Here is a 23,899-nt window from a genome sequence, read left to right as displayed (position 1 = left end):
GAGTGATCTAAGGGATACAAAGGAAGAGAAAAAAATATCCTAACCAATATTGAGTGATCTAAAGGATACGAAGGAAGGAAGGCAAGGATATCATGCACTCGGTTTTCCATATCCTAACCAGTATTGAGTGATCTAAGGGATACCAAGGAAGAGAAAAAGATATCCTAACCAGTATTGAATGATCTAAGGGATACAAAGGAAGAGAAAAAAATATCCTAACCAATATTGAGTGATCTAAAGGATACGAAGGAAGGAAGGCAAGGATATCCTGTACTCGGTTTTCCATATCCTAACCAGTATTGAATGACCTAAGGGATACCAAGGAAGAGAAGAAGATATCCTAACCAGTATTGAGTGATCTAAAGGATACGAAGGAAGGAAGGCAAGGATATGCACTCGGTTTTCCATATCCTAACCATTACTGAGTGACCCATAGGATACGAAGAAAGGAAGGCAAGGATATCGTACTCGATTTTCCATATCCTAACCAGTATTGAGTGACCCAAAGGATACAAAGAAAGGAAGGCAAGGATATCCAGCACTCAGTTTTCCATATCCTAACCAGTATTGAGTGAATGAAAGAATACAAAGGAATAAGTCACGGAAATCCTGCACGCTACATTTCTTATCCTGTCCAGTATTGAGTGAAATTAAGGAAAACCAAAGCAAATTCTGCACTCTGGCTAACATATCCTAACCAGTATTGAATGAAAGCAAAAATACAAAGTGAAAGAGGAAAGAATAAGGAAACCGTGTAAGAAAGAAGAGAAAGAAAACAACAAAAAGATCACCCACAGAGGCATAGACGACAAAGAAAGAGATATAAAGAAGTCTAAAGAAGAAGAAGAGGAGGAGGCATTTACAGAGGAAGGAAGAACAAGGAGAGAGATTCAATAACCAATACAAATAAGTCCAAAGAAGACACATCACCTATAAAACAAGCACAAGGCGACTCAAGTAATAGAGGTTGAAAGAATAATAGGAATCATCGCCCACCTATAAGCCTATCACCATGTTTCTTGTGGGCCTGACCGGGGGCATCGCTACGGGAAAGAGCACCGTCAGCACAATGATGAAGGATATGGGCGTGCCGGTGGTGGACGCGGACCTCATCGCCAGGCAGAGTAAGAAGTCTAAGGACACAATGAATGCCTTGTCTATTTGGGTAGCTACTCTATAAGCTGATAAATATTGCTACTGCCGATGATAGTCATAATCTCACTCTCTCACTGGTTTAATAATATCATTCCTCTCTTTCTTCCCAACAGTCGTGGAGCCTGGGCGGCGGGCGTGGACCAAGATCAGGGCTGCCTTTGGGGATGAGGTGTTTGAGGAGTCTGGTGAGGGAGTCTTGTGTGGTGTTATCCAGTGTTATTTATTCAAGATAAATTTAGTTTTAAAATTTTTTGTTCAGTGTCCAATTCCCTGCAAATACATATTATTCCCCTCCAGGTGAGATCAACAGGGAGCGTCTGGGCCAGATTGTGTTTTCTGACGTGGAGAAGCGGAGGATCATCAACAAGATCACCCACCCGGAGATATACCGCGAGATACAGTGGCAGGTCCTGAGCCACTTCCTGCGGGGTAAGGGAGAGGGAGGAGGGGGCCAGGGAAGGGAGGACAGGGGGAGGGAGATGGCAGGGAGACAAAAAATAACTCAAATCTTCTTATATGTTATTTCTTTGTGTTCTTTCTGCCTGAAAATTCTAGATTGGACTGTAGTAATGTTTTTTCTCCTGCTGTATTTTCATTAATTTCATTTTCGTATATTATCTTGTTGACTTCACTCTTGTATTTGTATTTCTGTTTTTCTTTTGTATTTGTTGAAGTTTATTTTTGCAAACTGTGGCTGATGACACAATGGGGCGTATTACAAGACATTTCGCTGCCCAAGAACACACATTTGACAAGGCTTTCGTAGGAGTTGTGGGCATTTTCAGGGGTAGTTTTATGACCCTGGTGGTAGTTTGACCCTTCCTCTGTACCGTGAACCTGAAGAAACACTCATTAGAACCTGATTGACCCCCTCTTTGACCTTTAGAAATAGCTGATGTGCAAAGCGAAAGTGCCTTATAATATCATCCAATCTGTTTCTCTCTCTCTCTCTCTCTCTCTCAGGGGAGCAGTTCCTGTTGCTGGACCTTCCGCTGCTGTACGAGAGCAACCGGTTTGCCTCCTATCTCCACAAGAGCATCGTGGTGGCCTGGTGAGTGTGGGAAAATAAGAGAAAAGGTAATGAAAGAAGAAGAAAATAATATTAACCATCAGTGAAAAGCACAGCACATATCCCGGACAGCGAGAACACATCAGGGAGTTTTTTTTCTTCTTTTTATACAGAATAGGAGACAGTTCAAGGGCGTGAAAAAAAAGAACACTAATGAAAAAAAAAGCCTGCTACTTACAGCTCCCGAATAGAGTACAGGGGAGTGCCGTTGCAAAGGTTATACTCCCGACCAACAACTGAAATGAACTGAGAAACACAACAACACAACACAACGCAATGCAAACCACAGCCCCAGTTTTATTTTACTCTGGTTGCCATTCGAGCTTAGGAGGACATGAAGTTTAGGATTTTTTTATAAGCAGGGGAAGGGGACATTTTTTCTTGCTCGTTTTTTTTTTCTTTCTCTTGTTCTTGTTCTTCCTCTGTTTCTTCTTCTTTCTATTTCACCTATTTTTTTCCTTCTTTTTCTCTTATTTTTTCTTCTTCTCCTTCTTGTGTTTCTTCATCTATTTTTTCTTCTTCTCTTCATCAAAATTAGAAGGCAAAAGGAAAGTAAAACAATAAATTATACAAAAGACAGAAAATATAGAAAGGAAAGAGATGTAGTTTAGGATTTTTTTATGATCAGGGAATAGAAATCATTAAAGTTATATGGCAAAGAAAAGTAAAACAATAAATTATACAAACGACAGAAAATATAGAAAGGAAAGAGATGAATTTTAGGATTTTTTTTATGATCAGGGAATAGAAATCATTAAAGTTATATGGCAAAAAAAAGCAAAACAATGAATTATACAAACCACACAAACTATAGAAGAGAAGGAGATGAAAAAAAAAAGTACAGTACAAAAAATAGAAGGCATAGAAAACTGAACCCTTGGCGCAAAAACAACAAAAATTAAACTCCGATATTTTTTTCTGGTGCCAAAAAAAACTTCAACTAAGCGTAAAAAATATAAATAAATAAACTAACTCATTATTATTATTATTTCCAGCGAGGACGAAATCGATATTTTTTTCTGGTGCCAAAAAAACTTCAACTCAACAGAACATGAAATGAATGAAATAAACTTAACTCTTATGTATTTCCAGCGAGGACGAAATCGATATTTTTTTCTGGTGCCAAAAAAAACTTCAACTCAACAGAAAAAAATAAAAATAAATAAACTAACTCCCTTATCATTATTATTTCCAGCGAGGACGAAATCCAACTGAACCGCCTGATGGCCCGCAACACCTACACTGAGAAGGAGGCCATCGCGCGCATCGAGGCCCAAATGCCGCTGGATAAGAAGTGCAAGATGGCAGACTTCGTGATTGAGAATTCCGGCAGCCTGGAGAACACGAGGCAGCAGGTGGAGGGCATCGTTAAGCTCCTGAGGTCGTCGCGCCGTCACCTGTACCTGCGTGGGTTGTGGGGGTCAGGCCTGGCGGTGCTGGTGGGGGTGGTTGTGTGGTTGTGTGTGTGGTTGCTGTCGTGATTTTTTTCCTCGTTTTCTTCGTTTTTTTGGTGTATAATTTTTCTCTTTCGGTTATGATTTCCTTTTTTTCTTTTTCTCCTTTTCCTCTTTCTTCCTCTTCCCTACTTCTGATATATTTCTCCTCCTCCTTGTCATCTTCCTTTTCCATATTCTTTTCTAGCTTGCTTCTTTTCATTCTCTTTTTTCTATCTCCTTCTCCTCCTCCTCCTTGTCATCTTCTTTTCCATATTCTTTTCTACAGTTTCTCTCTTTTCATTATTTTTTTCTATCTCCTTCTCCTCTTTATCCTTCTATGCAATTCGTCTCTTTTCCTTATCTTTTCTTCCTCCTCCTCCTCCTGTCTTTTCTCTGTCAGTCTTCAATTTCTTTCCATCATCTTTTTTATCATCTTTGAGTCCCTAATCTCCTCCTCCTCCTCCTCCTCCTCTTCTTCATCTGTCTCCCTGCTTCCCATTTTTATTCTTTTTATTTTGTGGTTCTATGATTTCTTTTATATCCTGACTTCATTATCATTAACAGCATCATAATGTAATGTAATGTCATGGTTTAGTGTCTGTTAATACTATGCTGTTTTGTAATCTTTTTAAAAAAACGCTTTTATATATATTTTTTTTGACGCGGTTTTTCCGAAGGTGTTTCTGTGTGGTGAGTAAAGAACAAGGTGTCCTATCATGTGTTAGTGTCTGTTAATATGCTGTTTTGTAATGTTTTTAACCCACTTTTATATTTTAATTTTTGACACGATGCATTTCTGAAGGTGTTTCTGTGTGGTGATTAAAGAACAAGCTGTCATGTCAAGTTTTAGTGTCTGTTAATGTTGTTTTGTAATCTTTTTAAACTATTATATATTTTCATTCTCAACACAATGATTTCTCTATGATCGCTTAACCTGGTAGCAGCAAGGGGCCAAATTTGTGGCTTTACCGTGTAGCAGCAAGGGGCCAAATTTGTGGCTTTACCGTGTAGCAGCAAGGGGCCAAATTTGTGGCTTTACCGTGTAGCAGCAAGGGGCCAAAATTTGTGGCTTTACCGTGTAGCAGCAAGGGGCCAAATTTGTGGCTTTACCGTGTAGCAGTGAGGGGCCAAATTAGTGGCTTTACCGTCTAGCAGCGACGGGCCAAATTTGTGGCTTTACCGTGTAGCAGCGATGGGCCAAATTTGTGGCTTTACCATAGAGCAGGGTCGGGCCAAATTTGTGCCATGATTTAACCCCCACTCCCAAATAGATGATACATAAACTGATCACAAATGCGTTGATATATATTATGAAATGGTTTGTGTGAGTGATGATTTTTTCTCATTTTTCTCACTTAGAGGGACCATTAAGAAACATGATCCCCGCTGCTACTGGGTTAATGTTTTCTATATTTTCATTCTCAACATGATGTATTTTCAAATTTTTTTTTCTGTATGACTGCTAACAAAATCCGGCTGTCATATTTTATTTTAGTGTTTTGTAAGTTGTTTCGTAATTCTTTTTAACTTTCATATATTTTCATTCTCAACACGATGATTTTTTTAACGTTTTCTCAATATGATCACTTAAAAACAGGCATTGGGTCATTTTATTTTAGTTATCTGTTTTATAAGTCGTTCCGTAATCTAATTTAACACATTTTATATTTCCTCTTTTTCTCCTATTTAATCTTCCTTTCCTGTATTATTTCTCTCTTCATTATCTTATCCTTCTTTTTCTCCTCTTTCTCCTTCTCCTGTATAGCTTGTCTCTCTGCATTTCATAAGTTTTTTTCAGTATGGTCGCTTAAAAACAGCCATTGGGTCATTTTATATTAGTAGTATCTGTTTTATAAGTTGTTCTGTAATCTTTTTCAAACCCATTTTATATATTAATTCTCAGCACGATGCATTTCTTGACGTTTTCTCTGTACGACTGCTAACGAAAACTAGCTGTCATATCCTGTTTTGGTATGTGTTGATCTGTAGTTTTGTAATCTTTTATAATCCACTTTATATTTTTACTCTCATATGATTAATGTTTCTCTGTCATTTCTGCTAAACAGCTGTCATATCCTGTTTTGGTATGTGTTGATCTGTTGCTTTGTAATCTTTTATAATCCACTTTATATTTTTACTCTCAATATGATTAATGTTTCTCTGTACGACTGCTAACGAAAACTAGCTGTCATATCCTGTTTTGGTATGTGTTGATCTGTCGTTTTGTAATCTTTTATAATCCACTTTATATTTTTACTCTCAATATGATTAATGTTTCTCTGTACGACTGCTAACGAAAACTAGCTGTCATATCCTGTTTTGGTATGTGTTGATCTGTTGCTTTGTAATCTTTTATAATCCACTTTATATTTTTACTCTCAATATGATTAATGTTTTTCTGTATGACTGCTAAAAACGGCCTTCATGTCATATTTCGTTTCAGTATGTGTTGATCTGTCGTTTTGTGATGTTTTATAATCCACTTTATATTTTTACTCTCAATATGATTAATGTTTTTCTGTATGACTGCTAAAAACAGCTTTCATGTCATATTTTGTGTCAGTATGTGTTTATATGTCGGTTATTCTTATATTTTTAACCGTTTGTCTGTATTCTTGACTTAAGGCCGCTATCAAGGTCACTTTGTTTTGATCGTTACTAATGTCTGCGATCAACACTATAGTTTTCCACGTGAAACTGGCCTATGGGGTTGTGGCAGCTGCAGAGGAAGCGAGGTGTTGAGAGTGTGTGGCAAGGCGCGGGGCTAGGCTAACCCCACAGCCGCCACACCCCATCGAGCAGTTTTACGTGGAAATACTATTGCAGCGATCGCCGCCATTGGTAACGATCAAAACAAACATAATGACTGTGAAAGCGGCCCTTAGTCACGCTTATGTTTGTTTGTTTAGATTTTAATTGTAGCGCGGGGCATGAAAATTTATTAGGTTTTTATCTAAAGACTATCGGCAAAATTTTTAAACATCATATTAGTAGTCATTAATTAAAGTGGCTAGCTGGCCTTTTTAATTCTATTCTTATGATGGAGTCAGAAGTGTTGGATTTTCAGTTATTATACTTTTTTTTTTCTATGTATCTATGGACGGACTGTCAGAAATGATGGATTTTCACAGAGGTGAGTTGACATTTTACAAACTCAGGTATAAAAAGTACCATAAAACAATCAATAAAACCAACTAACCTTGCCTTGAAATACGGGTAAAAAAAAGGACATATCAGCCACATTAGTGTTAAGAAAGGCTAATATGATGTTTAAAACCTTCAGGCGTATTGTTAACCAAGAGCATCATTGCCGTAAGTTTACTCCCATTTTTGACCAGCTGGGAAGTGAGGTGACTTGTAAGTATTAACCCAGTAGCAGCGGGGATCATGGTTCTTTATGGTCCCTCTAAGCGAGAAAAATGAGAAAAAAATCACCCCTCACACAAACCATTTCATAATACATATCGAAGCATTTGTGATCAGTTTATGTATCACACAAATCATTTCATAATACACATTGAAGCATTTGTGATCAGTTTATGTATCATCTTTTTTGGGGGTTTATATCATGGCACAAATTTGGCCCATCGCTGCTACACGGTAAAGCCACAAATTTGGCCCGTCGCTGCTACAGGGTTAATGTTCATGTCTTGTCACAAACTTCACTGTAAATATTGTAATGTAATCTTCGTCTCCCTTGTTGTTGGTGAGGTGTTGAGGTGAGGCAGGTGGTGTACAGCTCAGCAATGATTTAATAGTACATATACTGTTTCTGATTCTTGTGTTTTAATGTGTCCTTTCTTCATTCTGGCACCAATAATCAGTTTCCGAGTTGCTGTCTTGCCTTAGAACATCATGCCAAATCCGTGCCAATCGCAGCGGACGGGTTAATGTTCTACCTATAGCACCGGAAGGCTCTCTTGGACAACCCCAGCCTGTTGTGGTGCTGGCGAATTTTATTTATAGTGACTGTCGTGTTGTATGACTCTTGTAGGTAAAGATATTAATTCATGCTCCTCAATCATCAGATATAGTTTATTACATGTTCCTCAGGCTGGGAATGTAGTATAGTAGTCTATCTATGTACAAAACATATACCTATGCGCTGTACTTATAACTATGCTGTCAACTCTTGCCTCGCAATTTCAGTTAATGCTACCCTCACACGTAACCCTTTTATTTCATCATGGCTGTCGTTGGTGACCCTGACTCCCGTGAAGGTAAGTTAAGGGGAGGAAGCTAACGACCCTGAAACCATCTTGGAAGGTACGAAAGGAAGGGAGGACATCAGTAAAGGCTGTGTAACCATTTTGAAAGGAACTAATGGAAGGGTCATGGCTGTTGTTGGTGACCCTGACTCCCATGAAGGTAAGTTAAGGGGAGGAAGCTAACGACCCTGAAACCATCTTGGAAGGTACGAAAGGAAGGGAGGACATCAGTAAAGGCTGTGTAACCATTTTGAAAGGAACTAAAGGAAGGGTCATGGCTGTTGTTGGCGACCCTGAAGGTTGTATTTTAAAACATTTCGTTGCCCAAGTTCACATATTTGACATGGCTTTCGTAGGAGCTGTAGGCCTTTCCAGGGGTAGCTTTATGACCCTGGTGGTAGTTTGACCCTTCTTCTGTGCCATGAACCTTAAAAAGCACTCATGAAAACTCGATTGATCCCCTCTTTGACCTTTAGAAATAGTTGATGTGAGAAGCGATGGTGTCTTAAAATACGGCCGTGACTCCCATGAAGGTAAGTTAATGGGAGGAAGATTAAGGCCATGAGACCGTTTTATAAGGAATGAAAGGAAGGGAGAACACTTGTAAAAGCTGTGTAACCATTCTGAAAGGAGCTAAAGGATGGGGCAACAATAGTATAAGCCGTGTCACCATTTTAAAACTTGTGAAATATAAAGAAAACCTAACCTCTGAGTCACCTGTCCTAACCTTAACGAGATGAGAGACAGGTATTACGTGTGTTACAAAAAGGTATCCGAATTTTGACTATAAATACTACGAAATCAAACTTAAGATGAAAGATAGGAATAACGAAACCTCTAAATCACCTGTCCGAATATTAGCGAGCTCTGAGATATGTGTTACAGGTGCTAAAATGAGGTAACGGAACTGAATTTCAACTATGAACATTATAAAGTCAAACTGAACATAAAAGATAAAGGTAATATAGCTTGACTCACCTGTCCTAACCTTAATGAGCACTGAGACAGGTGTATGGACTAAGGGTCTTCAGATAAGGTATATGAACTTAATTTCGACTATCAACATTACGAAACCGAACTTAAAATAAAAGCTAAAATTGGTACAGCCTCAAAATAGAACCTGACATGAAACACAGAGATAAAACAACCCCTGAGTCACCTGTCCTCACCTTAACGAGCGCCGGGAGAGGTGTAACAGGTGTCCTTGAGGGTGGTATCGGACAGCTTCCCGTAACATGAAACACAAGGAAAAAACAACCCCTGAGTCACCTGTCCTCACCTTAACGAGCGCCAGGCCAGATGTAACAGGTGTCCCCGCTCAGGTGGTGTCCTTGAGAGTGGTATCGGACAGCTTCACCTTCTCCCCGGGCTTGAACGCGGGCATACCCATATAAGGACACGAGGCACAGCGGAAAGCATCGCCGAGGTAGCAGCTCCCACATGATGACTTGAAGTTTTTCCTCTCCTCCTCCTTCTTCACCTGCTCCTCCCCCTCCAGCTCCTCCTTCAGACCACAGGCGCAGTTCTTACACGCCTTACGCTGTCCAGTCGTCCCGCACACCTTCAAACTCGCAGGGTCAGGCCGGGTCAAGTCCTCCTCCGTTAGCAGGTCATCGGGGTTATCGAGGTCGAGGTCGTCGTCGAGGTTGAGACTCCAGGTCGTTTGAGGTGCGTCCTTCGCCCCTGGGAGACGAAGCGATGACCCGACCTCGAAATTTGGCTTCTTACACGTGACCTCGACGACGGATTCTGAGAGGTCACGTTTCTGCTCGTCGGTTAGGTTCGCGTCGCCGGTTTGGGAGACGGAGGTGAAGCCGGCGAGGATTAGGGCGGAGCGGAGTGTCGACGGGGCTGTGGTGCGTAACGTGAGGCTGCCACCGGGGCGTATGACTTGGAGCGCTTCGGTTAGTACGTTGCTGGGGCATTCGGCGAGGAAGGGCGGCAACACACAGGCCAGGACATGATCGATGGAGCTGCCGGGGTGAGCAGACGAGGACAGCATCTCGGAGTTCTCGACGGAGACTTTGCCCTCGGACCCAATGGTGGACTGAGGGGGGGGAGGGAGGAGGAGGATTAAATAAGAGATAGTTAAATGAGGAAAATGGAATGAAAAGAATTAAACAAGGAAGGAGAATGAATCTTTACTATAAATACTACGAAATCAAACTTAACATGAAAGATAGGAATAACGTAGCCTCTAAATCACCTGTCTGAATATTAGTGAGCACTGAGACAGGTATTACAGGTGCTAAAATGAGGCACAAGAATTGAATTTCAACTATCAACATTATGAAAGGATTGCATAAGGAAGGGAAGAGGATTAAACAGCAGAATCTGAGGATAAGAAAATAAGGGAATTAAATAAAAGGATTAGATAAGACAAATAAAAATGGAAGGAAGAGGAAATATAGAATGGTTAAATGACTAGGTAAAGTAAATTCAGATGGAAAAGTAGATTAAAAGAGAGAAAGCATTAAATTACAGGGGTATCATGTATTGGGAAAAAAGAGCCACAGTCACAAAATGCATATTCACTCTATGGTAAAACAAACCCTTAACCTTGAACTAAACTGGACTGAGCTACCACAGAGTCCACTACCATATAAAGACAACCACAGCATCCCCTACACCACCTCTCTCATGGCCCCCTTCAACCACAGCCCCCTCACAGCATCCTCCACAGCCCCTTTCACAGCATCCCCCTCAGCCCCTCCCCCCTCTCCCCCCACACACCTTGATGTCAGTCACCAGGCTCTGCAGGTCCTCAGCGTTGACTGGCTGACTCCACACCAGCATCACCCGCTGACCCGTGCTGACCCCAAACATCCTGACAACCTGAATGGACAGAATTACATTATTAAAATCCCACACAAACCTTCCTGCAAAAGTCTGGCTACTGACCCGGCGTCAGTAGCAAACATATTAGAGAATAAGTGCATCGAAGACTATTATTGAGGGTAACGTTGAAATTGTTGACGGAACTCATAGAGCGGAGCAGGGCCTGAAACCTCATCAACAGTAAACGGTAAAAAAGTTTTCAGTGTACCAGTGTCATGCCCCGGGAGCTTCATTTTCTCTTTTTTCCAACATGTCCTCTGCGTGCATCGAAACACACAAGAAATTAATCAAGATCAGGGTCTTCGCCGGCCGCCGGGGATTGAACCCACGACCAGCATGACGGGACAGCCACTCCTTACCGAGTCGGCCAAAGAGGTATCCCACTGGCTAAGTGGGTTATGGGAGGCTCGTTCATCAGGCCGTCGCCGCACTACACCAGTGCCCTAAAAAGTTCTAACAAACCCTAGGGAGTTCTTCAATAGTGACAACGATCAAGTAACAACTATTAGTGACATCAACTTTAGGGAAGAGGAAGTAATCAAGGCCATAGACGAGATTAAAGAAAATTCAACAGCTGGACCAGATCACGTGCCGGCAGTACTCCTAAAGAAGTGCAAACACTCTCTGGCTACTCCCATCAGCACTATCTGGAGAAAATCTCTTGACGCTGGCTCCATAACACCAAAGCTACAAGAAGGGCTGATCACTCCCATTTTCAAAAGTGGCTCTAGAGGGTTGGCATCAAATTACAGGCCAGTCTGCCTCACCTCCCACCTCATCAAAGTGTTTGAGAGAATCCTCAGAAACACAAAAGTGAACTTTTTAGATGAGACAAACCAGTTCAACCCAGGACAGCACAGATTCATGAAAGGAAGGTCTTGCCTCTCTCAGCCACTGCACCATCCTGCCAATACCCTGGAGGACGTGAGCACCGGGAAGAATGTTGATGTGATCTACCTTAACTTAGCAGAAGCGTTTGATAAGGTAGACCACAGAATGCTGCTACACAAACTCGGAAAGATGGGCATCACTACTAAGCTTATGAAAAATGGGGCTTGAAAGATGGGCATCACTACTAAAATAAGCTTATGAAAAATGGGGCTTGAAAGATGGGCATCACTACTAAAATAAGCTTATGAAAAATGGGGCTTAATTAGATCATTATGGAACCTGCGATACTAATTACATCAGAAACTATCTAACAAGTTATTAGTGGGTCAATTACGCCAATATGTCTTACCTGTGGACGCGTGTGGACAGGTGTGTGTGTCCCTCTCCGGCACCTCGTTGTTATCTCCTCTCTCCTCCTCTTCTCTTCTCCTAGGCGTCTTATTTCACTCTCTAGCTCTTCTTATCCTTCTCCTCTTCCTTTCTTCTCTCTTGTCTCTTCTTCCTCTTCCTCTGTTTTATGCGGTTATTTGTGTTTTCTCTTCCTCTTCCTCCCTTTCTTGTCCTCTCAGCATGACAGTCTTTCCCTAATGGCTCTAAAATATCCCTAACTATATTATTTTCTCATTTTTATTCTTTATTTTGTTTTATTTTCTCTATTTTGCTTTCTATTCTTTTTGTGAAATATCCCTAACTGTATTATTTTCTCATTTTTATTCTTTATTTTGTTTTATTTTCTCTATTTTTCTTTTCCGAATGACTCTAAAATATCCCTAACTATATTATTTTCTCATTTTTTATCTTTATTTTTTCTATTTTGCTTTCTATTCTTTTTGTCAAATATCCCTAACTATATTATTTTCTCATTTTTTTTCTTTATTTTGCTTTATTTTCTCTATTTTTCTTTTCCTAATCGCTCTAAAATATCCCTAACTATATTATTTTCTCATTTTTTTTCTTTATTTTGCTTTATTTTCTCTATTTTTCTTTCCCCAATGGCTCTAAAATATCCCTAACTATATTATTTTCTCATTTTTGTCTTTATTTTGTTTTACTTTCTCTATTTTTTCTATTTTCTCTCCTTCTCTCTGTTTATCTTTATTCTTATATTTTATCTTTTATTTATTCATTTACTCATTTATTCATCGTCTATTATTCTCCCCAAGTCAAGGATATTCCCTAAATCAGCCCGTGTTGTGGTGGAAGGTTCCCGCCATCGCCGCGCCGGGGCAGCACCAGCGCTCAAACGCGGGAAATTCAAACTATACTTACCCTTTTCATCTACTTATATTTGCCTACACGTTATGTACCGCACCTATACTGAAGGATTATTTATTTTTATTTATTTATTTATCGTCTAGAGAGTTCCCAAACTAGGGCCCATATAGCAGAATGTAGCAGGCTGTATACAGATAAAACCAGAGGAGTAATACATCTATTTTTTTGTCTGTGTAATTACCTTATTTTACCTGGTTATGGGGGGGGGGGGACTAGGATCATGTATGAAAAGTGGGTAATGACCAGAAGAAGTTTGGGAACCAGACATCTTTATTTATTTATTTATTTTTTTACGTGCAGATAGCGCTGGTAGGCTTTCTTGAGGGGCCTGGATGGTAGTCGAACCCAGCCCGTTATGGCGCAGGCAAGTGTTTTATAGTGACGCCATCTTCTCTTGGCTCATGCTGCCCCCCGGAACTCCTTCTTGATTCACTTGGACGGTTTCCTCTAGAGTCCGGGTTGATGGGTGGTCTTCAGGACAGCATGTGGGTAGTTTTAAGCCACTCGCTGGTGACTGAAAAACCCCAGGTGGTAGCGGGGGATTCGAACCCGCGTCGTCCATCATGCGGTGAATGCGGGGCCCACATGCTAACCGCTCAGCCACCGCCTACTCTGCATCATATAATTACTAGAAACTCTGGATAAATGAGATGCTAATTACCAGAAGATGCTCATTGTAAGAAGACGATGTTAGGAGTATTTTTATATATGTATGGTTTAAGGTTAGCGGGAGAGAGAGAGAGAGAGAGAGAGAGAGAGAGAGAGAGAGAGAGAGAGAGAGAGAGAGAGAGAGAGAGAGAGAGTAAAACACATAACCTCTCCCTTAGACAATAAACTACACAGCCCCTTCTTTAAAGGATTATTAGGAAAACAAACTAATATTCATCAAACATCTACATATATTTATAATGCCTTTTAAAGCATTGGTACAAGTTATTATGCAATTCATGCCCTTTTTTTTTCTTTCTTCCTCCCGTTTAAAGGCTGACACACACACACACACACACACACACACACACACACACACACACACACACACACACACACGGCCCAACACACACACAAGTAGACATATCAACACACGCTACACAGATACTGGCCAACTTAAAAACTACTTGTCATACAGCTTGATAAAGTCTTAGAAATATATAGAGTAACTTTTTTTTCCCTTAGTTCATGCAATCACAGAAAAGCTTATAGAATTTTTAAACTAAACCACACATTGCAACCTTATAGCTCTTTAGAGAATATCACAAACTCACTAGGGATAAATTCTGGTATATATATAATGATTACTGAGGAGGAGGAGGAGGAGGAGAAGGGCAGGAGAGGAAGGGATTGGAAGGAAAAGGAAAGAAGAAAGGGAAATGAGTAGTGAAGGAAGGAAGGAAGAAAGAGACAATAATAAAGGAGTTGAAGGAGAGAAGGAAAGAAGAGAGAAAAGGAAATTAAACATTGGAAAAGAGAGAAAGAAAGGAGGGAGGAATAGAACTGAATTTAGAGGAAGAGAATGGAAGGAAAGGGAAAAATTACCTTGATATATACAAACAAATTTTTAGGGAATATCACAAACTCACTAGGGATAAATTCTGGTATATATATGTAATGACTGCTGAGGAGGAGGAGGAGGAAGAGAAGGGAAGGAAGGGAGGGGAAAGAAAATGACAGATAAATCTATACAAACACACATTGTATCTTGTCGTTCTTTAGGGAATATCACAACCTTAGGAGTGCTCACAAACTTAGGAGTGCTCACAAACTTAGGAGTGCTCACAAACTTAGGAGTGCTCACAAACTTAGGAGTGCTCACAAACTTAGGAGTGCTCACAAACCTAGGAGTGCTCACAAACTTAGGAGTGCTCACAAACCTTAGGAGTGCTCACAACCTTAGGAGTGCTCACAAACTTAGGAGTGCTCACAAACCTAGGAGTGCTCACAACCTTAGGAGTGCTCACAAACTTAGGAGTGCTCACAAACCTAGGAGTGCTCACAAACTTAGGAGTGCTCACAAACTTAGGAGTGCTCACAAACTTAGGAGTGCTCACAAACTTAGGAGTGCTCACAAACTTAGGAGTGCTCACAAACATAGGAGTGCTCACAAACCTAGGAGTGCTCACAAACTTAGGAGTGCTCACAAACCTAGGAGTGCTCACAAACTTAGGAGTGCTCACAAACTTAGGAGTGCTCACAAACCTAGGAGTGCTCACAACCTTAGGAGTGCTCACAAACTTAGGAGTGCTCACAAACCTAGGAGTGCTCACAAACTTAGGAGTGCTCACAAACTTAGGAGTGCTCACAAACTTAGGAGTGCTCACAAACTTAGGAGTGCTCACAAACTTAGGAGTGCTCACAAACCTAGGAGTGCTCACAAACCTAGGAGTGCTCACAAACTTAGGAGTGCTCACAAACTTAGAAGTGCTCACAAACTTAGAAGTGCTCACAAACTTAGGAGTGCTCACAAACTTAGAAGTGCATTAAAACTAGCTGGCAAGAAGGTGGCAGGCAGACTTAATTAACCTGATGTCTTGGGTGGGTTAGAAAGAGAAGGAAAAAATACCACAGATAGAAACAGATAAAGAAACTAGAAGGAAACAAGAATAAAACGAGGAAAAACAGGAAACCAAAAGCTGTCCTTGTTTCACTTTGTACACGAAACTGAAACAGGAAAACAGGAAAAAATACCACAGATAGAAACAGATAAAGAAACTAGAAGGAAACAAGATTAAAAAGAGGAAAAACAGGAAACCAAAAGCTGTCCTTGTTTTACTTTGTACACGAAACTTAAACAGGAAAAGGAAAACAGGAAAAAAAACGTACGTAGAGGTGAAATGTGGGAATTGAAAAGTACGTTGAGTCACGGAACAATCAAAGAACGTTGGAGCGTGAACACGAGAACAATGCAAAAAGAAATGTACCGTGAATGTGCCCGAGAAATGTACGTGTTTTTAAAAATGCCCCGAGAAAAGGTGAGTGTCTTAAAATTGGAATAAAAAAGGTCCAAGGATATGATAGAATGCCCAACAAATGTGATCTTTGGTGCAGGTGTTGGTGTTTAGTTATAAGGTTTTTACATATTAACTATTATATCTCTTTCCTCCTTCCTTCCTTCAATTTTTTCTTTTTTTCTGAACTCAATGATTCCCTTCCTTCCTTTATTTTTTTCTCTCTTTCAACTCCTTTCTTCTATCTGTGACTCCATTTTTTTTCTTCTTTCCTTTCTGCTTTCTTTCTTTCTTTATTCCTTCCTCAAAATTCAAATCTTTTCCTTCTTTCATTGCCTTTTCCTCTTTTCTTTCCTCTCTTCTTCCTTCTCTTCCTTCCAATCTTCACTTTTTTCTTCCTTTCTCTCCTTCCTTCCCTTCATTCCTCACTCATTCCTTCTCTCTCCCTCTCTCCCTCACTCCTCTCCTCCTCCTTCCTCTCCTTCCCTCCCTTCATCACCAACAACAATAAACTTATCAATCAATCAATCACCAACAACCCCTCCCTTCCCTCCCCCTTTGGTCTGCAGTGGTGCCAGCGCCTCAGCCCACCGTGGCAGAGCGAGGGAAGAGCTTGACAACATTGCCATTCTCCGGCCGCAAGATGAGCTCGCCGAGGATCCTGAGGTCTTCGCGGCGGGTGGTGCTCTCGACGCGGAAGTTACGCATGATGCTGCTCAGGACGATCTTCTCCTCCATCAGGGCGAACTTCTGGCCTGTGGGGAGTGGGTGTGATTGTGAAAAACGGGGAATGGAGGTGATTATGAGGGATTGTGATGATGAAGTGAGATGATGTGAGGGGAAGGGAAGGTGAAAAGGATAAATAAAGATATGGGGCAAAGAAGAGATGAAAAAGTGAAATGAAGATAATATAAAGAGATAAGAGTGATGTTTAACCCGTTAGCAGCGACGGGCCAAATTTGTGGCTTTACCATGTAGCAGTGACGGGCCAAATTTATGGCTTTACCATGTAGCAGCGACGGGCCAAATTTGTGGCTTTACCCAAATTTGTGGCTTTACCATGTAGCAGCGACGTGCCAAATTTGTGGCTTTACCGTGTAGCAGCGATGGACCAAATTTGTGGCTTTACCGTGTAGCAGCGATGGACCAAATTTGTGGCTTTACCGTGTAGCAGCGATGGACCAAATTTGTGGCTTTACCGTGTAGCAGCGATGGACCAAATTTGTGGCTTTACCGTGTAGCAGCGATGGACCAAATTTGTGGCTTTACCATGTAGCAGTGATGGGCCAAATTTTTGCCATGATATAAACCCCCCAAAATAGATGCTGCATAAACTGATCACAAATGCTTTGATATATATTATAAAATGGTTTGCGTGAGTGATGATTTTTTCTCATTTTTCTCGCTTAGAGGGACCATTAAGAAACATGATCCCCGCTGCTACCGGGTTAAAGAAACATTCATCAGGTCTTTCATCAGCATTCTTTTTGACTCTGAAAGAACTGTTTAACTTTTTTTATAGTAGTCTTGTATCTTTGTATCTTTGTTTAGCATTTTCTCTCTTTTTCTCTCCTTTTATGCTGTTCTTTGGGCATGCTAAACACCTACATCACAAGACTATCTATCACAAACTATCTATGCAATCATCTATACACTCTATCTATACACTCACACACATATTTACATCCAGACTCATCCACCCACACGCCTTCCGCCACCCACCTATGCAGTTCCTGGGGCCAGCGCTGAAGGGCACGTAGGAATAGGGATGTCGCTTGGCTACGTTCTCCGGCAGGAAGCGGTCGGGGTCAAACCTCTCGGGGTCGGGGAACTGCTCGGGGTCGCGGTGCAGCCGGTACGTCACCACCATCACGGTTGTGCCCACGGGGATGCGGTGGTTGTCTGTGGGGGGAAGGGAAGGGAAGGGAGATTAGGTTATTTTTTTTGGAAGGGGGGTTAGTTAGTTTTGAATGTCTGTCTATTCTGATCTGCTAGTTTTAGTAATTTTTGCTTTATTTGGTTACTTTAAGAGTGTTTTTGTTTTCTTGTTTTCCTTTATTAGTTTTGAATATCATCCTGCTTTTTCTATTGTGACTTATTTTTACTACTTTCATTTTTTTTTGCTAGTTCACTCCCTCACATGCAGTTTTCTCTCTTTTCTGTTAATCCTGTCTATTTTCTTCCTTTCTTTACACAGAGAAAGAAATGTTTATCCTTTAAGTATTTTCTAAGCATTTTCTCTTATCATGGTGCTGCTCACTATGTAAATACAACTCGATGAAAATGACTACGTAAATACTTGATAAATATAACTAGATTAATATAACTAGATATACACAGGAGGTCAACGCTTACCAATGACAGCTTCCTCCCTGAGCTCCCGCGCCAGGAAGGGTACGGAGGGGAAGAGTCTGAGCGCCTCCTTTATACAGTTCTCTGTGTACTTCATCTCCCGCAGGTCCGCCATGGTCACGGGCCGGTCAGAGTCTCCGAACAGGGCGTCAAGCTCCTCGTGTAGCTTGGCCTGGGGTGCGGAGATGACGGGAGGGAAAAATAAAGTTAAATAAAGATGAAGAGAAGTAGGAATAAAAATGAGAGATGCGTTGAGGTTTTGATAGTGAGGCTTATGTAGGGTGACAGGAAGGATGAGAGGGAAAAAATAAAGTAAATAAATGAAAATAGATAGAATAAGGATGAAAATAAAAAAGAAGGTGGAGTGTGGAGATGCCGAGGGAAAAAATAAAGCAAATAAATAAAAAATAGATGGAATAAGGATGAAAAAAAAGGTGTTGTGAGGTTTAGATGGTGAAGGAAAGACATGAGGTTAAAAAAAAGATGAAAAAGAAAAAAATGATAAATAAATAAATGATGAAAAATATATAAAAATGAAAATAAACATAAAAAAAGGTGCTGTGAGATTTTGTATAGTGAGGTTTATATGTGTTTCGTATCTTGTGTTCTGCTTTCGACCTTTACGACAACTATCCCAAAGGCGACAAGGGATATTAGTCGGGTTTTCAGGAAATGGGAACTTTTAACCTGTTTTCGATATCATATACTGGAAAAAAAAAAGAAGCCCCAGTCACAAAATGCATATTCCCTCTATGGTAACACAAACTCCCAACCCTGAACTTAAGTGGACAGAGCGACCGGCCTACCACACAGTCCAGCACCATTTTAAAGAGAACCACAGCCTCTCCCCCGCCCACCTGTATCTCTGGGTGGCATCCGAGGAGGTAGACGGACCAGTTGATGGCGGCCGCGGTTGTGTCGTGACCCTCGAACATGAACGTATCCACCTCCTCTCTGATATCCTCGTTGGTCAGTGTGGTCTGTGTCTCCGAGTAGTTCAGGAGCAGGTCAAGGAACGCCAGCCGCTTCTTCTTGCCTGGGGGTGGAGAAGGAGGAGAAGGAGGAGGAGGAGGTGAGTGTGTGTGTTTAACTCTCTCTATTAAGTAAGACAAATGGGAAAATGATGGTAAAATAGAGTAAACAGAGGTGATATAAGGCCAGGTAATGATTTTTTTTTAACATTAGAGGAAATAGCTCAAGGGAAAAAAAATAAAAATAAAATACCCTTGAATCTTTCCCATACTCACCGATCACTTCATCCTCGTTGGTCTCCTCCTTCTTCGTGGCGGCGGCGAGCTCCCTCTCCCTGCGCCTGTTCTCGATGGTGCTGTAGGAGAACCCGTGAAGGATGCGGAGGTACTCGTCGTGCAGCTTGGCGTACCCGAACAGCTTGAAGAGGAAGTCAGGCTGGATCCATGGCCTCGTCTGGCGGTACTGGACGAGGGCACCAATTCTAAGGGTTGGGGGGAATAGGGGAAAGAAATAAAGATGAGAAAATGAAAAACACCAATAGGAAATAAAGGAAAAGAGAGAAAACAGAGAAAGTGAAAATTCATGAAAGGGAGAGAGGGAGAGAAAAAGAGAAAAAGAAAAGAAAATGAAAAACACCAATAGGAAATAAAGGAAAAGAGAGAAAACAGAGAGAAAGTGAAAATTCTTGAAAGGGAGAGAGGGAGAGAAAGAGAAAAAGAAAAGAAAATGAAAAACACCAATAGGAAATAAAAGAAAAGAGAGAAAACAGAGAGAAAGTGAAAATTCATGAAAGGGAGAGAGGGAGAGAAAAAGAGAAAAAGAAAAGAAAATGAAAAACACCAATAGGAAATAAAAGAAAAGAGAGAAAACAGAGAGAAAGTGAAAACTCTTGAAAGGGAGAGAGGGAGAGAAAAAGAGAAAAATAAAAGAAAATGAAAAACACCAATAGGAAATAAAAGAAAAGAGAGAAAAAAGAGAGAAAGTGAAAACTCTTGAAAGGGAGAGAGGGAGAGGAAGAGAAAAAGAAAAGAAAATGAAAAACGCCAATAGGAAATAAAAGAAAAGAGAGAAAACAGAGAGAAAGTGAAAACTCTTGAAAGGGAGAGAGGGAGAGAGGGACAGAAAAAGAGAAAAAGAAAAGAAAATGAAAAACACCAATAGGAAATAAAAGAAAAGAGAGAAAACAGAGAGAAAGTGAAAATTCATGAAAGGGAGAGAGGGAGAGAAAAAGAAAAGAAAATGAAAAATGCCAATAGAAAATAAAAGAGAGAAAACAGAAAGTGAAAATTCATGAAAGGGAGAGAGGGAGAGAAAAAGAGAAAAAGAAAAGAAAATGAAAAATGCCAATAGAAAATAAAAGAAAAGAGAGAAAACAGAAAGTGAAAATTCATGAAAGGGAGAGAGGGAGAGAAAAAGAGAAAAAGAAAAGAAAATGAAAAACACCAATAGGAAATAAAAGAAAAGAGAGAAAACAGAGAGAAAGTGAAAACTCTTGAAAGGGAGAGAGGGAGAGAAAAAGAGAAAAAGAAAAGAAAATGAAAAACACCAATAGGAAATAAAAGAAAGAAGAGAAAACAGAGAGAAAGTGAAAACTCTTGAAAGGGAGAGAGGGAGAGAAAAAGAGAAAAAGAAAAGAAAATGAAAAACACCAATAGGAAATGAAAGGGAGAGAGGGGGAAAAAAAAGGGAAAAAGAAAAGAAAATGAAAAACACCAATAGGAAATAAAATAAATATAACATAAGAACAGTGACTCACCTGTACACTGCATTCACATACTCGGAGTCACTGTTGTCCTGGGCGTTGATGTTGATGCCCATGGCCGTCTCTGGAGGGGCAAAAGGGGATATACAGAAGTTGGAAAGTTTGGTTTAGTCGGCGCAACATCTGTGGCCATATGCCGGAGAGAGACAGGAGGGGGAAGGAATTATAGGAGAAGGGAACAGACCCCAGGAGACGGGACACAACCCCCGATTAATACCTGGTACCCATTCACTGCTGGGTGGACAGGGGCGTAGGGTATCGGAAAAGCTGCCCAAGTTTTTCCACTCCGCCTGGGAATCGAACCCGGGCTCTCTCGGTTGTGAGCCGGGGATATGCAGAAACCATGAAGGAATTAACATTGATGACCATACAAAAATTCGTACCAATAGCTCTACGGAAACTCTTCAATCAGTGCTATTTTTTACTGTATGTTAAGAAAGATATAGAATGACTTATAATTGACAGAGAAAGATAAAGTGATGATAGGAAGTTGTAGAAGGACTTGAAATAAAAAAACATAAAAAAAACAGAGAAGGGAATGTTATAGAAGATATTGACAGATTCTAGAGGCAGAGAGAGAGAAAGGAAAACAAATAAAGTAATGTTAGAGGAGACAGAGAAAGATCTGAAAGGCAGAGAAGGAGAAAGAAAAGAGACAGAAAGTTATGTTACAAAAGAAATAGAATGGCTTGATTTGAGAGTTAAAGGTAGAGAGGAAAACAGAGAAAGTAATGTTAACAAATATACGAAAACTCTTAAAAGGGAGAGAGGGAGAGAAAAAGAGAAAGAATGAGATTATTGATTAGAGATTAGGGGAAGATATGAGGAGGCTGAAAATCACGGAAGAAATGGCTATAGACCGGCAATAGTGGAGGAGGTTCATATCCCGTCCAACCCCACCATAGGGAATAAATGGACGTTAAACGCTGATGATGATAATGATGAATGAGATTAGTGATGTAGGAGGGTGTAGGACAGAAAAAACCCCAAAGACAGACACAGAGAGAGGCAGAGAGACAGATGGAGAGGATATTAGTTGGGTTTTCAGGAAATGGCAACTTGTAAACTGTTTTTGGTCACCCCTCCCCCTCCCCACACCCACCTGTATCTCTGTATCCCCCCCCCCCCCCCCACACACACACAGAGAGACAGAGGGCCAGTTTCACAGTTCCCCATGATCGGTTAGTAAGCTCCCAAACCAATACCAGAGCCTTCGAAATTTCCTTGTATAGTGTCTGGTGTTTATATTTAAGTTCACAAATTGGATGAAACTATACAGGAAAAGCCTTGTGTATTTAGTGTGGCATCGAAGACCTCACCGTTATGGATTGTATGGGATTCTATAGTTTGGTTCGGGCTGTTACGAAGACACTGTGTTGGACTGTGAAATCGGCTCAAGAGAGGTAGCACCCACCACATATAATATCCAGGGTGCACAGCGTTATGTTGGTGAAGATGTCGAAGGCCTTCCCATCAGCCTTCTCGGTGAGCTGCTGGACCATCTTGTTGCTCTGTCCGTTGAACACCTCCACGAAGTCTTCCAGGATCTTGAAGTGGAAGGCCGGGGTCAGCAGCTTACGGCGAGAGTGCCACTTGTTGCCTGTTGAGTACATAAGTGTTTAGTGCCATTTACTGCGTGTTTGAAGTAAGGGATTGGGTGGTAGTGAAAGTGCTTGATTGTGTAAGCTTGTGTTTGTTTTTATTTAGGGATATATGTTAACTTATAAAAAATGGATGTAGCTAAGCTTATGAATACACTTGTGGCCATAAAACAAATAAAATAGAAATAAAAATAATAATCTCACCACCACTTGTCCCCTGAAGCCAAAAAATAAAAAATAAAGATAAAATAAATAAAATAAAATGAAATAAAATATCTTGTTAACACCTGCCCCCCTTGAAGCCCTGCAAAAAGCTCGCGTAATGTGAATGCGCATATATCGAACTTATGATCCCATTAATTCTAGGGGGTTATGTTCCACGACCCGTTTTCGAACCCTCTAACTATTTATTCCGGCACCTTTTCACAATAATGAGGCACCAAAGCAACAATAAAGCACATTGATTGCTTCAGGGGAGACACACCCAAAGCCTACGATTTAAGCTGATAATTACCTACCTGAGGATTAACTTTAGGATCAGAGGGAGGAAAAGGTTAATTAGGCGAGGAAAGTGCGGGATTTCCACCCGCCGCCCTCTAGTGTGTCACCATACCTCACCAACCAGTCACACCAGCGCCGCTACTCGCATAATGGCGAATTTTTCTCGCATAAAACGAATACTTGGCACATTTAGGTTAGTCGCATATGACCGAATTCGCATATTTCGAATTCGCATATTTCGAATTCGCATATTTCGAATTCGCATATTTCGAATTCGCATATATCGAATTCGCATATTTCGAATTCGCATATTTCGAATTCGCATATTTCGAATTCGCATATATCGAATTCGCATATTTCGAATTCGCATATATCGAATTCGCATATTTCGAATTCGCATATTTCGAATTCGCATATTTCGAATTCGCATATTTCGAATTCGCATATTTCGAATTCGCATATTTCGAATTCGCATATTTCGAATTCGCATATTTCGAATTCGCATATTTCGAATTCGCATATTTCGAATTCGCATATTTCGAATTCGCATATTTCGAATTCGCATATTTCAAATTCGCATATATCGAATACCCGGTGTATATAGTGTGTGAGGTGCGCGGCGTACCTGTGGAGGTGAGGAGGCCAGTGCCGAGCCAGGGGTGTAGGAAGTTGTAGTCCCGGCTCTTGTCCAGGTGCTTGGGGCTGCTGAGGAGGACCTGACACACACACACACACACACACACACACACACACACACGCACACACACAAAGAAAACAGATCAGTCATGGGTTTCGAACAGTTTATCAAAAGATATTACACTCATTCTCCTATTTCCTTATTTTTCTTTACTTTACTTACTCTATCTTCATTCCTATAAAGAATTAATAGCTAAGAAA

General features: G+C 40.7%; 3 protein-coding genes and 1 long non-coding RNA gene across 54 annotated transcripts in view; 2 read left to right on the top strand and 2 right to left on the bottom strand.

Moving 5' to 3' along the window:
* The first annotated feature begins 425 nt into the window (after positions 1-425).
* On the top strand, positions 426-5,676 carry LOC126985702 (dephospho-CoA kinase-like). Of its 2 annotated transcripts, XR_007738973.1 has the most exons (6): positions 426-1,124; positions 1,269-1,340; positions 1,453-1,584; positions 2,119-2,206; positions 3,420-4,366; positions 4,492-5,676. XR_007738973.1 is itself a non-coding variant. In XM_050840854.1 (5 exons), the coding sequence occupies exons 1-5, from the start codon at positions 1,013-1,015 to the stop codon at positions 3,703-3,705; spliced, it is 690 nt and encodes a 229-aa protein (XP_050696811.1). In that variant the 5' UTR covers positions 426-1,012; the 3' UTR covers positions 3,706-5,676. The 2 variants fall into 2 exon arrangements, 1 of the variants encoding a protein (XP_050696811.1); XM_050840854.1 differs by having other exon boundaries at positions 3,420-5,676.
* A 50-nt stretch (positions 5,677-5,726) lies between these two features.
* On the top strand, positions 5,727-8,881 carry LOC126985700 (uncharacterized). The gene is made up of 2 exons (XR_007738971.1): positions 5,727-7,926; positions 8,075-8,881. It is a non-coding gene; the product is annotated as an uncharacterized LOC126985700 (long non-coding RNA).
* Positions 7,682-12,195, bottom strand: LOC126985697 (anamorsin-like). Its single transcript, XM_050840852.1, has 3 exons — positions 11,947-12,195; positions 10,602-10,703; positions 7,682-9,915 (listed from the first exon to the last, which is right to left on the bottom strand). The coding sequence occupies exons 2-3, from the start codon at positions 10,692-10,694 to the stop codon at positions 9,187-9,189; spliced, it is 822 nt and encodes a 273-aa protein (XP_050696809.1). The 5' UTR covers positions 10,695-10,703; positions 11,947-12,195; the 3' UTR covers positions 7,682-9,186.
* Positions 12,196-13,751: 1,556 nt separating this feature from the next.
* The window catches only part of LOC126985694 (cytochrome P450 4c3-like), a 65,880-nt gene continuing 55,732 nt past the window's right edge, over positions 13,752-23,899 (bottom strand). For 3 of the 50 annotated variants that reach the window (XR_007738958.1, XR_007738957.1, XR_007738909.1), the window contains exons 5-13: positions 23,628-23,718; positions 22,315-22,500; positions 20,895-20,964; positions 19,414-19,619; positions 19,024-19,202; positions 18,170-18,338; positions 17,537-17,716; positions 15,318-16,569; positions 13,752-15,245 (exon numbers count right to left, since the gene is read on the bottom strand). Coding sequence is in view for 1 of the 50 variants with exons in the window: in XM_050840850.1 (XP_050696807.1) it covers positions 16,397-16,569; positions 17,537-17,716; positions 18,170-18,338; positions 19,024-19,202; positions 19,414-19,619; positions 20,895-20,964; positions 22,315-22,500; positions 23,628-23,718 (1,254 nt within the window). In the remaining 49 variants the exon portion in view is untranslated. Of the gene's footprint in view, positions 16,570-17,536; positions 17,717-18,169; positions 18,339-19,023; positions 19,203-19,413; positions 19,620-20,894; positions 20,965-22,314; positions 22,501-23,627; positions 23,719-23,899 lie in introns of all 50 variants that reach the window. The other 47 variants (XR_007738917.1, XR_007738919.1, XR_007738950.1 and 44 more) reach the window with 47 other exon arrangements.

The sequence above is a fragment of the Eriocheir sinensis genome, chromosome 60 (genome assembly GCF_024679095.1).
Source record: "Eriocheir sinensis breed Jianghai 21 chromosome 60, ASM2467909v1, whole genome shotgun sequence".
Taxonomy (NCBI): domain Eukaryota; kingdom Metazoa; phylum Arthropoda; class Malacostraca; order Decapoda; family Varunidae; genus Eriocheir; species Eriocheir sinensis.
The sequence above is the reverse complement of the archived record's forward strand: the minus strand, read 5'-3'. Positions and strand labels throughout refer to the sequence as shown.

What these genes read in the sequence shown, in the direction of transcription:
- LOC126985697 (XM_050840852.1), bottom strand. Translation starts at nt 10,694, where the DNA reads ATGTTTGGGGTCAGCACGGGTCAGCGGGTGATGCTGGTGTGGAGTCAG. An exon ending in GCCTGGTGACTGACATCAAG is followed by an intron (nt 9,916 to 10,601) that starts GTGTGTGGGGGG and finishes CCCCCCCCTCAG; the next exon opens with TCCACCATTGGGTCCGAGGG.
- LOC126985702 (XM_050840854.1), top strand. Translation starts at nt 1,013, where the DNA reads ATGTTTCTTGTGGGCCTGACCGGGGGCATCGCTACGGGAAAGAGCACC. An exon ending in CCTGAGCCACTTCCTGCGGG is followed by an intron (nt 1,585 to 2,118) that starts GTAAGGGAGAGG and finishes TCTCTCTCTCAG; the next exon opens with GGGAGCAGTTCCTGTTGCTG. An exon ending in AAGAGCATCGTGGTGGCCTG is followed by an intron (nt 2,207 to 3,419) that starts GTGAGTGTGGGA and finishes TATTATTTCCAG; the next exon opens with CGAGGACGAAATCCAACTGA.